Genomic DNA, 13190 nt, shown 5'->3' with positions numbered 1-13190 from the left:
TGAGGTTGCATTTATGAATGATCCATATTTGTATTGTTTTTAATGTTAATCTGAACCAGCTGGTTTCTGTTAAAAGGGACACACGCCCACAAACCATTTAACGCTGAGAACGGCTATGAGCTGAAACGCGTCCATTCGACTGCCGTTGTGCAATCCACTATATTAAAAAATATTATACTTATTAGTGAGTGCTGTCGGGTTTTTCTGCTTTGCTGTAATTTTTTGGACCGGCACCCAATTACACTTTGAGACTTTTGAGTGAGCACGCCAAGTTTGCTGAAGACTTATCTCCATACAACAGTACTAGCCAGCCGGCCGTGACCTCCCCAAGATGGCCGCGACGTTGGTGCACAGTAGCCACAGGAATGAGTCATTTAATGATTATATATATCTATTAGCCTGACCACCTTGTGACCAAGAGTTATTAGTCAGTTATAAAGTCTCTTGGACCCATTGCCTAAATTCAACAGGAAGTAGGCCATTTTGAATTCCGTGGTCATTTTTGGCGTTTTGCACGTGTTGTGATTGAACGAACTTGTCCTACAGATTTGGTCGGATTGGCTCCAAACATCGTTTATGTGAGCCTGACCACCTTGTGACCAAAAGTTATTAGAGGATCTGCCCAGTGTTGAATGGCGTGGCCGCTGCGGAACGTTGAATTTTGAGGTCTCGCCATGAAAAACGAAATTGCTATAACTTTGGCGTAAATGGTCCAGTCTCCACCAAACTTCACATCATTCATATTAGTCCCGCCCTGAACATGTTTACATAACCATATTTCCTGATAGTCTTAGCGCCACCTAGTGGCGACAGGAAATGACATGTTTTACACTTTAACCTGCTCCTCCTGAACGGTTGACCATATCCAAGTCAAATGTGGTCATGAAGGCCTTAAGACCTTGGTTATGTTATATTGTGAAGATGGCGTTAAGTCACCAAACGGCACCACCATAACAGCACAGCGAAGTTGCATGTTTCGCAAAAACACAGGAAATGGCATTAACTGAAGTGTACTTGGTTCAATCTGCCTGAAACTTAATACACTACTTAACAGTCTAGGCCTGGACATGTGATATGAGTTTCGTCAGTGGCCAAGCCATTTGGCCACGCCCTTTAAACAGCAGCCCCAGCCGCATGTTTTACAGACATGCACGGAAATCAGGACATACCTGTATCATGCCCAGATGCACAAAAATTCTCTTGGACCCATTGCCTAAACCCAACAGGAAGTCGGCCATTTTGTATTCCGTGGTCATTTTTGGCATTTCACACGTGTTGTGATTTAACAAACTTGTCCTACAGATTTAATCAGATTTGCTCCAAGCTTGGTTTACGTGAGCCTGACTACGTTGTGACTAAAAGTTATTACAGGATCTACCCAATGTTGAATGGCATGCCCACTATGGAGTATTGAATTTTGAGGTCTCGCCACAAAAATCGAAATTGCTATAACTTTGGCGTAAATGGTCCGATATCCACCAAACTTCACACGATTCATATTAGTCCTGCCCTGAACACATTTACATAACCATATTTCCTGATAGTCATAGCGCCACCTAGTGTCGAAAGGAAGTACTTCTTATCAGACACTTATCTTTGGATTAACCTGAAATTTCAGTGCTGTGGTCTATATTTGATGTTCACAAACAAGACATATCATTAGGTTGTGATATATGACACTTAATTATATGAGGTCATCAGTGGATCAAGGTTTAAAGACTTGATTGATTGTTGGAGAGCTTGTTGGTACCATAACTTGCATAAGTACAGAAAACATACAGTAAGTGCAGTAAGCCTTAGTAATCAGGGCATCAAAGCCACGACTCATAAAGCTCCTAAAATCCATCCAGTCTGAGTGATCCTGAGTCAGACTGCTGCTGTTCTGAATCCAAGTGTCCTCCATCACAGAGCAGTCGGCTGTGTTTTCAGCTGGATGCAAACTCGGCTCATGTGGCCCAGTGGTTGATTTAATTACCTATTACGTGTTGAACTAATATAGTTAGGCCTAATGGGTCCCATCCAAACAGCAGAGGAGGGGGCAACTTAGACGGCTCCAACATCATCAAACCACCAAGGCAGTGTGTGAAAATATGTGAGAAAGGAGAAAAGTGGATGGACAAAATACAGAATGAGACACTGAAGTGTTTTCTAATTGGATGCTGCAATTGACAGGACGTCATTACATCACACATTTATTAACAAGCTCGATTCCAAAACAGTTGCGATGCTGTTTAAAACTTGAATCCTTTTTGACCTATATCCAATCGAATTTAGTCCAAAGACAAGATTTTTAATGTCTAAACTGATAAAGTTCATTACGCGTGGCCGCTGAAACGTTCACTTATAGCCTCTCTTTGGCGTTTGAGCAACTTTATAAAACTCTTTAACATGTAATGGCTCCTTAATTAGCAAGTTGACTTTACATAGACGGCATATCTTTTCAATTTCTCCTGACATTGTGTTGTTTGGTTTGTTCACCGCTCCGCGACATGCGCGTTAAGGCCCGAACATACTCGGGCGGAACATACGCGGAACGGATTCCGCGGAGGTCCGCGCGGACTCAAAGCGGACGTCCGCAAGCCCTGTGCGCGCAAAGCTCAGATTTTACGACCGCGCGGACTCCGCTCCACCCACCAGTGACTGCTCGGCATGTATTTTTCACATCGCGGGGATTTTTCACGGACATTTTTACAGGAAACTACAACACGGAATTGCGCTCGACATTCCTCTTAGAGTCCGCTCCGCTTATAGTACGCCCGAGTATGCTTGTGTCGAGCGGGCGGAGGCGTTGATCCCCCCCTCTGCTCTCTCACTAAGCAGCCTCCCTCTGTCTCCTCTCACTCAGCCTCGTTCAGCCTCGATCTCGTCAGCATGCTCCACACACGCGCTGTCTCCCCCCCACACCTCGCGATTGCATCGTCATTTAAAAAAGACATCGTGAAACAACCCTTCTATCGCCGATGGGCGATCGGATTGCCCATCGGCACAACCCTAGTGGGAGCACATCTTCGTAGCTCTGAGTTGCAGTCTTTGTTTGTCTTTGTTTTGTCTTATTGATTCGACTGAGGACTAATACAGCTATGAGAAGATATCATACGCATGGCATGACCTCCTTGCACTGCAATGGTTTAGATATGGAGTTTAAAACCCAATTCCAGTGGAGCTGAAGGTGCCACACCGCAGATGTAAAGCAGGTGCAAAGCTTAAGGCTAGGAGGTTTTTTTTTTTGTTTTTTTTTACTCAGCTACTGGATACAAGAACTTCCCTATAGGGATGAATAAATAATGATACTACTACTACTACTACTACTACTACTACTACTACAACTAATAATAATAATAATAATAATGATAATAATATCTATCTATCTATCTATCTATCTATCTATCTATCTATCTATCTATCTATCTATCCATTCTGAATTTGATGCCTGCAACACGTTCCAAAAAAGTTAGGACAGCGTGTTTACCACTGTGTGACATCACCTTTTCTTTTAAAGATACTCAGTAAGTGTTTGGGAACTGGGGACACTAACTGTTTAACTTTTGAAAGTGAAATTCCTCCTCATTCTTGCTTGATATATCACCTCAGTTGTTTAACAGTCCGGGGTCTCCATTGTCGTATTTCCTCATAATGCCCCACACATTCTCAATGGGAGTCAGGTCTGGACTGCAGGCAGGTCAGTCTAGTACCTGCACTCTTTTAATGCGAAGCCACGCTGTTGGAACATGTGCAGAATGTGTCCGATTGTCTCCCTGGAATAGGCAGAGACGTCCCTTAGAAAGGCGTCATCTGGATGGCAGCATATGTAGCTCCAAAACCTGTATGTACCTTTCAGCATTCATGGTGCCTTCACAGATGTGCAAGTTACCCATGATGCCATGGGGAGTAACACACCTCCATACCATCACAGATGCTTGCTTTGAGCTTTGAGCTGGTAACAATCTAGATGGTCCTTTTCCCCTTTGGCTCGGATGACCATGATTTCCAAAAACAATTTGAAGTGTGGACTAGTCAGACCACAGTACACTTTTCCAATTTGTGTCAGTCCATCTCAGGTGAGCCTGGGCCCAGAGAAGTTGACACAGCTTCTGGATATATGGCTTTAAGAGTCTGCACATGCATTTGTAGATGCAGCTATGAACTGTGTTTACTGACAATGGTTTTCCGATGTGTTCCTGAGGTCATGTAGTAATATCCTTTATAAAATCAAGTCGGTAACTATACTCTTGTATTTTAACTGTAAAAGGAGAAAGTTTGTGACCTGGCCACGATATTGGATACAGTTTACTTAAGTACCAAGCACCGCCCACCAACCAGACCAACTTTCTCATTTTCATAACTAAACAGTTTCTATCTTAGGCCCTGTTTATACGACAACGATTTCAACTGAAAACGGTAAACTTTAGTTGCGTTTTGGCCGATCGTTTACACGACAGCAGCATTTCGGGTGCCTGAAAACGCAACGATTCGAAAACGGGTTCCAGAGTGCAACTTTTTGGAAACGGCAGCGTCTCCATTGTCATGTAAACTTGCAATATGCAGTTCCTCTGAAAACGGAGACTTCTCACACATGCGCATTACGGTTCCAGTCACTAGGCATGCCGACCGTCACAACAACAATGCTGAGCTCTGTTTGTGCTGCTCACCCTGTTGATTTGAAGTGAAGTGCAGATCTGTTCCTGTAGCAACTCCACCCCGTCGTCCATCCAGACAAAGTTATCTGTGCATGCTTTCGCCATTGTGTCTTTTTTGTTTTGGTTTGTAATCACCGTGTTGTAGAGGAAGGTGCTTCAGTGCAGGCGCATGGAGTCATGCCGTGGTGTTGCTTTGCAAATTTACACTGCCACCCATTGACCTGGCGTGCATACTACAGCGTTTCCAGTAGATTTTGCAGCTCCGTGTGAACGGGGATCGTTTCAATAACGTCGTCATATAAACGCAGAAGGTTTTTAAAACGCAAAGTACAGACTTTTCCGTTTTTATAGAAACCGTTGTCGTCTAAACAGGGCCTTAGTTAAGACATTTGGTCATGGACTTTCCACGTTGTCATATGACGTACAAGGTATCCTGGGTGTGTTGGTTGTTGATGCTCTGGAATAACATGTCTACTTCAGCCTGTAACATGCAGTGTCTGTTTTCAAAGGAAATGTACGGTTTGCATAAAGTCTCTTTCAAAATAAAGGCACTACATCAGTACAACACCACAAATCTATGTTTTTTTCCTTCAACAACAAACGCATATGGTTATGTGCAAACCAGACGAACAGTTTTTGTTTTTTTTGTTTTTTTTTAAAGATATTTTTTGGGGCATTTTGGCCTTTAATTGATAGGACAGACAAGCGTGAAAGGGGGAGAGAGAGGGAGTGACATGCAGCAGAGGGCCACAGGCTGGAGTTGGACCTTGTACATGGGGCGCCTGCTCTACCACTAAGCCACCGAAGCCCCAACCAGGCGAACAGTTAAAAGGGAACTAATGTTTTTTTTCAAACTGGGCCCTATTTTCCGATTTACTTTTGTCTAAATGAGTGATAGGATGTTCAATATTTGACATTTCTCCAGTACGAAGCTCGGGCTGACCTGCCTGCAGCCCGTGAGCGCACACTATATTAAATAATAGGGCACTCAGACAACGTCAAACAAAGTCAAAATACGTCCACTAAAAGTGCATTTTTTTCACACAGATAGGCTCGGATTGAATCAGAATCAGAATCAGAAATACTTTATTGATCCCAGAGGGGAAATTATTTGCGTTACAGGTGCTCCTTGCAAGAGTGGAAAGATAAATGAAAATATAAGAAATTTAACAAGAGTATTTACAAATATATAGTTCAAATAAACAGGATAATTAACAAAAAATAAGGTAAATATATATATATATATAGATGTAGTAACCTAAACAAGATTATTTACACAATATATATATACTAACCTAAATAGATAATACACAGAATATATACAGTCAAGGTGAAATGGGGTTATTGCACAAGTTAAATTAAATTATTGCACATGTTGACAGTGGGTGAAATAGTCTTAGGGCCACTCAGAGGGAGGAGTTGTACAGTTTAATGGCCACAGGCAGGAATGATTTCCTGTGGCGCTCAGTGGTACATCTTGGTGGTATGAGTCTCCCACTGAAAGTACTCTTGTGCCTGACCAGCACATGGTGGAGTGGGTGTGAGACATTGTCCAAGATAGTTCGTAGCTTAGACAGCATCCTCCTCTCTGACACCACCATCAGAGAGTCACACTCCATTCCCACAACGTCACTGGCCTTGCGGATCAGTTTGTTGAGTCTGTTGGCGTCCGCCACCCTCAGCCTGCTGCCCCAGCACACAACAGCATAGAGGATAGCACTGGCCACCACAGACTCATAGAAAATCCTGAGCATAGTCCGGCAGATGTTGAAGGACCTCAGTCGCCTCAGAAAATAGAGACGGCTCTGGCCCTTCCTGTAGAGAGCGTTAGTGTTCTTAACCCAGTCCAGTTTATTGTCAATGTGTACCCCCAGGTACTTATAGTCCTCTACAATGTCCACACTGACCCCCTGGATGGAAACAGGGGTCACCGGTGTCTTGGTCCTCCTCAGATCCACAGCCAGTTCCTTTGTCTTTGCCACGTTGAGCTGCAGATGGTTCTGCTCACACCATGTGACAAAGTTATCCAAAACAGCCCTGTACTCATCCTCATCACCCTTGCTGATACATCCAACTATAGCAGAGTCATCAGAAAACTTCTGAAGATGGCAGGTCTCAGTGCAATAGCTGAAGTCCGTGGTGTAGAGGGTGAAGAGGAAGGGAGAGAACAGTCCCCTGCAGGGCCCCGGTATTGCTGACCACTTTGTCTGACACACAGCGTTGCAAGCACACATACTGTGGTCTGCCAGTCAAGTAGTCCACAATCCAGGACACCAGGGGGGCATCCACCTGCATTGCTGTCAGCTTGTCACCCAGTAGAGCTGGACGGATGGTGTTGAACGCACTAGAGAAGTCAAAAAACATGACCCTCATAGCATGGGGACCCTCTGGAGAGTCAGGCTCATGTTGAAGACATGCTGAAGTACTCCACATAGGAGGGTGGAGTGGGTGATGGTTGTCCAAGACAGACAGCAGAAGAGTCAGGGGGGGGGGGAATGGGCAGGGCCAGCAGTGTCAAATCTGTTAAAAAACAGATTCAGTTCATTGGCCCTGTCCACGCTGCCTTCAGCTCCTCTGTTGTTGTTGGTCCTGAAGCCAGTGATGGTCCTCATTCCACTCCAGACCTCTCTCATGTTGTTCTGCTGGAGTTTCCACTCCATCTTCCTCCTGTATCTCTCCTTAGCCTCCCTGATCTTCATCTTCAGTTCCCCCTGTATTGTTCTCACCTTCTCCCTGTTACCAGCTCTGAAGGCCCTCTTCTTTGTGTTGAGGATGGCTTTGATGTCCTTTGTTACCCACGGTTTGTTATTTGGGTAACAATGGACAGTCCTGGCTGGGACAGTGGAGTCCACACAGAAACTGATGTAGTCCGTGATGCATTCTGTGAGCCCGTCGATGTCCTCTCCATGTGGCTCACAGAGTGCCTGCCAGTCTGTCACACCAAAACAGCCCTGCAGTGTCTCATAAGCCTCCTCCGACCATCTCCTCACTGTCCTCATGGTCGCAGGCAGGCTCCTGACTAATGGTACATAGCAGGGGTTGAGGTGCACCAGGTTGTGGTCTGACCTACCCAGAGGGGGGAGGGGGGAGCAGCTGTATGCATCTTTGGCGTTTGCATACAGCAAGTCCAGTGTTCTCTCCTCTCTGGTAGGACAGCTCAAATACTGTGTAAAGGTGGGCAATGTTGTTGCCATGGTGACATGGTGACACCCGAGATAGCTATGAAGGCACTCGGGTGTTTAGTCTGCAGGCGGGCTATGGCGGAGTGAATGACCGCACATGCTGACAGAGGAGGGGATGTAAACAGTTACAATAATGGCATGTGAAAACTCCCTGGGCAGATAATACGGCCTGAGTCCAACAGGAAACAGTTCAATGTCGGGGCAACAGATTCGTTCCTTAATAGAAATATGGTCAGGACTGCATCATCGGTTGTTGACTAGAACGGCAAGCCCCCCTCCTTTGCGCTTACCGCTCTCCGTGCAGTCCCGTTTGAAAGCCGTTGATGGAGACGTTGTTGTCAGGAATGTCCTGGTGAAGCCATGTCTCAGTGAAGCACATCAGACTACATTCCTGGTACTCCTTCTGACTCCTGGCGACTGCTGTTAGCTCGACCATCTTATTTGCCAGCGACCTCACGTTGCCCATGATGAGAGAGGGGAGACACGGCTTATATTTCCTCTTCTCCATAAGCCTCCGTTGTCTCAACCCTGCTTTTTTCCTCCGCTGTTTACTTCCTCCCCTGCATCCTCTGTGTGTTTTCCTCCACATTTCAGCTGGTATCTCTGATGTTCCGGCCGCCAAGCCGGCCGGCTGGCCTCAGCGCGATCAGCTGATCTCTGGAGTAAACAATGCGGCCATGAAGTTGTTGCGCAATGATGCCGGGTCCGAAAGAAGTAATTCCAGAGTGAGGATACAGAGCACAAGTCTCTCAATCAGCATATTTGGAGAGGGCGCAGTTTCAAAATGACAGTCATAAAAAAACAAGCACAAATACCTAACTTAATAAAGCAAAAAGGTAGGAAAACTAAGAAAACAAGCAGAAGCGACTGCAACAGGCTGCACGCGCGGACGCATGCGCACTGTTAGTATAATTATCCGACAACATAACGGAAAGGAGAAATGAACGTCTGTGTTTACCTTTAACTTGATTCAGACATGTTCCTCTGCCTGTTGCTGCTCCCTCTCTCACCTCGTCCGCTCTTCAGTTTCACTAAGCTCTGCGTTCGTGTACGTCCGTGTACTCCATGTTCAAATAACTGTGGGCGGTCATCAAATTCAAATGATTCATCCAGATCCAGTTGGTCAAAATTGGGTAAAAATTCGGACATGTTTGTTGTGGCAAGTCAAAACACTCACTCAGAGAGTGAAAGTCTGGCTCTGAAATCTCACGTCTCGTGAGATTTGAGTTGTTGCAGGAAGTTACTGCTGGAGTGACCTTACAAACGCGAGGAGTTACTCTGTTTGGAGTAGTCATGGCTGAATTTTTACCCGATTTTGACCAACTGGATTTGGATAGGATATGGCAGCCTTTTGAACATCCTATCACTCATTTAGACAAAAGTAGATCGGAAAATAGGGCCCATTTTGAAAAAAAACATTCGTTCCCCTTTAAGTCCAACGACCCATCATCCCAACCTGCCTCCTTAAGAGACCACTTCTTTCTTTGTTCTCTAGTCCCATCAGGACATTGGTCACGTGATCTAAGCCTTCCAAATGCATTTATTACAGGGTCATCATTACGTGGGATATTTATGAATTTTGGTGCAGTCATAATTGTAGCAAAAACATACAAACTATGCATGAGAACAGCCTGATCTGTTAGGATCTCTTGGGGTGGACCTGTTTAAAAGTCATAATAAGAAAATGTGAAACATCCCTTGCATTTTGTATTTCAACATTTGATATGAGCATGATTTTGCTGGAGACTCAAAGAGGACTGTTTGATCTAGGCTGCTCTGTGCTTTATATTAGTGCTGCACGATTTGATAAAAATGTGCGATTGCGATTTTGGTGGACAATATCGCGAGCTGCGATTGCGATTACAATATAACAAATAGAGGGTATCATGAGTCTTCTTGCTTGATTCAGTGTTTCCCCTACCATTATATTAGGGGGGCACTGACCTGACCTGACATAGTTATTGTTATGGACAGTGTGTAAATGACCATCGAAAGGCTGCTGTTTCGCACAGTCAAACACACTGCTCGCACAGCAGCACAGCACGGCACTGTACACACACACGCTCAGTTGGAGCGGAGCCTGTGTTGTGTTCAGGTGTTGTCACGTAAATGACATGAAGCATGTGAATAGGCCATAGCACAACACAGCAGCATGTCAAGTGGGCTGAGCCTGAGCAAAATTCTGCTCAATTTTTCAGTTGTTATTATATAGTTTGTCATGGAGTCCATGATTTCCCTGTGTCTCTTTGAGGTCTTGTCGTATAGCGTGACACTTACAAATGTATGCATAATTGTGCTTTGTTGTTTTATGAGGCCCTGGTGGCTTTCAGTTGTCTCTTTGTCTTTAACGTTACTTGGCGTGGCTTTCTCTCACATGCATTCTTCCTACTTTTCTCTGTGCTGTCTCAAGTGTTGACATAGATTGGTCATGTTGCCACGGGACGTGGCGACTTTAACTTTTAAACTTTTACACTGCACGTCTTTCTGTTCAACGTCGCCGTACCTAAATCCAAAGTGTCGCCATATAATAGACGTTGGGGTTTTTTTTGCCACCAACTCAGCCTGTTCTTGGTCGTGTTGGTCACTGCTGCACGCTGGGTGGTCAGGTGACCATAAGTGCGGCACACACCAGGATAGCTTGTGGGCGTAATGTCAACAGACTCCACACACTACAGGAGAGGTAGTCACGTTCACAGGCACACATGTTAACATTTATTTACATTAAATCGCAAATCGCAGCCTTTTGTGCGGTTATGTAATAGCACAACCTGACATCGCGATTGCAACTGCGATTAGATTAATCGTGCAGCACTACTTTATATCACAACTTCCACAGCTAGTTTGTGATGTTTTGTCATTAGATGGGGTCCCGGGGCCCTGAAGAAAAACAGCAACACTGAAGTGATTTGCTGATGGGTAATTTATCACCTCCTAGACTTTAGATCATCACCTTAGAAGATAAATGTCTACCATCATTTAAATCTCAAACACATTTTCACCTTTCTTTTATGAAAAGACATCTAAAAACTGCCCTTTACCCACTTCTTTGGAATATATTCAGTAATGATGTAATAGGCCTTCAGCTGGGTTAAACGTATTTAATGAGCACAGATTGTGATGAAGCTGATAGAGGTATATATTTGAATTTTTCACTCATCCATTCTCTGCTGTTTATCCTAGGATTCAAGTGTCCTGTCTGCTCCAAGTCTGTGGCGTCCAATGAAATGGAAGTTCACTTCATCATGTGTCTAAGCAAGCCTCGCCTCTCCTACAATGGTAAGGAATGCCTTTGTGTCTTTTTGCAGTTACCTTCTCTTTAAATGACAGGAGGCTAGACCTGGTACACAGAAAAAGTCTGGCTCCCTGGTTTGCCTGTATGAACTGATGGTTGCCCTGGTTTTTACTGTGGTAGTTTTCTTTCATCATATTTATTGGTCTTCCCAATGTTGTGCCCAGTCTCCTGACACTATTACTGTTGTGATGAATATTCATGACAAGGTGGGTAGGTCTCCAGACTGATGTGTGTTGTCAAACTAGTCCTAAAAAATTAGGAATATGAACGAGGGAAAATTAGGAAAATCATAAAAATTCATAGGATGATTTTACACAACCTGACATATTCAGTCATGCACTCTTGAAAATACAAACACAACTGAAGCTGTTAAGACCTCTAATGGCAGTCGACCCTTGCTGTAACATGTAATCTCTTTAGTCTCACGAGATGTTACTGGTACGGCATACATTTTAGGACATCCTCAGGTGTCAGGCTTCAGCGTCAGACCTTAGATGAAAAGGCATAAGGTCTCAGGAAAACCTCTGTCAGACATCACACTAAACAGCCTCAGAAAAAAGTCATCAGACAAAATGGCCTCAGAAAAAAAGTCATCGGACCAAAAGGCATCAGAAAAAAAGACGTCAGACCAAAAGGCATCAGAAAATAAGTCGTCAGACTAAACGGCCTCGGAAAAAAAGTCATCGGACCAATCAGAAAAAAAGTCGTCAGACAAAACGGCCTCAGAAAAAAAGACGTCAGACCAAAAGGCATCAGAAAAAAACTCGTCAGACTAAACGGCAAGATCAGTCTCATGGCACAGTGGTGTGGTGGTTAGCACTGTCGCCTCACAGCAAGAGGGTTCCCGGTTCGATCCCGAGTGTGGGAGCCCTTCTGTGCGGAGTTTGCATGTTCTCCCCGTGTCAGCGTGGGTTCTCTCCGGGCACTCCAGCTTCCTCCAACAGTTCAAAGACATGCAGATTGGGGATAGGTTAACTGATAACCCTAAATTGTCCGTAGGTGTGAATGTGAGTGTGAGTGGTTGTCTGTCTCTATGTGTCAGCCCTGCGATAGTCTGGCGACCTGTCCAGGGTGTACCCTGCCTCTCGCCCAATGTCAGCTGGAATAGGCTCCAGTCCCCCCGCGACCCTCAAGAGGATGAAGCAGTTAGAAGATGGATGAATGAATGAATAAATATATATATTTATATATAAAATCATTAAAAATTAAACATCACCCTCTAAACTTTTGGGATATCAGGTGTCTGACTTGCATGTCCTGTCCACACACCACTTCAGTAGCCTATGTGCCGAAGCGGTGTGCATACGGGCGTCTTATTTTGTATTTGTTTATTGTCCTAACATAGACGGATTCACTACGAACTGTACGTTTTATGAGCAGCAACAGCAGCAGGTCAGAGGAGCCAGCTAACTAACTTACCAGTTAACAGTGAGTCATTATGTTTGCTTTTGTGAACTAACTGACACATGCTGAGAGAACGACAAGCAACATTTGTTTGTAGAGGGAGGTTGTTGTTGTTGTTGTGGCGGTGGCGATATAGCTAGAGATGTTATTCAGAGGATATGCAGAGTTTTTTTTCATATTCCCCGTTCATTCGACTTGAGCAAGTGTTATAATGATGGGGGAAACCCTGACTTCACCTCCCAGATGACAGCTGTAGTTTTAAAGCTATGATCTGGGCTTTTAGGCAAGGGATCCTCCAGACAGGGACTGTTTTCAGTGACTGAAATACAGCGGCGAGAAAGAAAAAAAAAAAAAAAACAGCGGCGAGAGCTGGATACTGATCACAATCACCCAAAACTTGTAGTTTGACAACGTCACTTATGTTAATGATCAGTGAGATGACCTAAGTATTTGTGGGTTGAACCGCTGTTTTGCCCTCCAGCTGCGTGGGTCACGTCACTGAAAACTATGAATGATCTTTGTGATCTCCGAACAGTTTATCCATAAATTTGCTGATATTTCCTTTAAAACCGATGCCAGTATTGGTGAAAACTCTGTATTTCTTATGCTAGGAGCATGGCCGGTGTTATGCCGAGATCTGCATGCCTGCCGAGAACTGCATGCACCTCGCGGGAG

The 13190-nt window shown here is 44.5% G+C and overlaps 1 protein-coding gene across 2 annotated transcripts in view; it reads left to right on the top strand.

Annotated features, from left to right (window-relative positions):
• Positions 1-11505, top strand: part of znrf1 (zinc and ring finger 1) — a 159079-nt gene extending 147574 nt beyond the window's left edge. For both annotated transcript variants that reach the window (XM_050072305.1, XM_050072304.1), the window contains one exon: positions 11000-11505. In XM_050072305.1, the coding sequence (XP_049928262.1) occupies positions 11000-11139 (140 nt within the window). In that variant the 3' untranslated portion in view covers positions 11140-11505. The remainder of the gene's footprint in view (positions 1-10999) is intronic.
• The last annotated feature ends 1685 nt before the right edge of the window (positions 11506-13190 follow it).

Source organism: Epinephelus moara, chromosome 20 (genome assembly GCF_006386435.1).
Source record: "Epinephelus moara isolate mb chromosome 20, YSFRI_EMoa_1.0, whole genome shotgun sequence".
NCBI classification, from domain to species: domain Eukaryota; kingdom Metazoa; phylum Chordata; class Actinopteri; order Perciformes; family Serranidae; genus Epinephelus; species Epinephelus moara.
The sequence above is the reverse complement of the archived record's forward strand: the minus strand, read 5'-3'. Positions and strand labels throughout refer to the sequence as shown.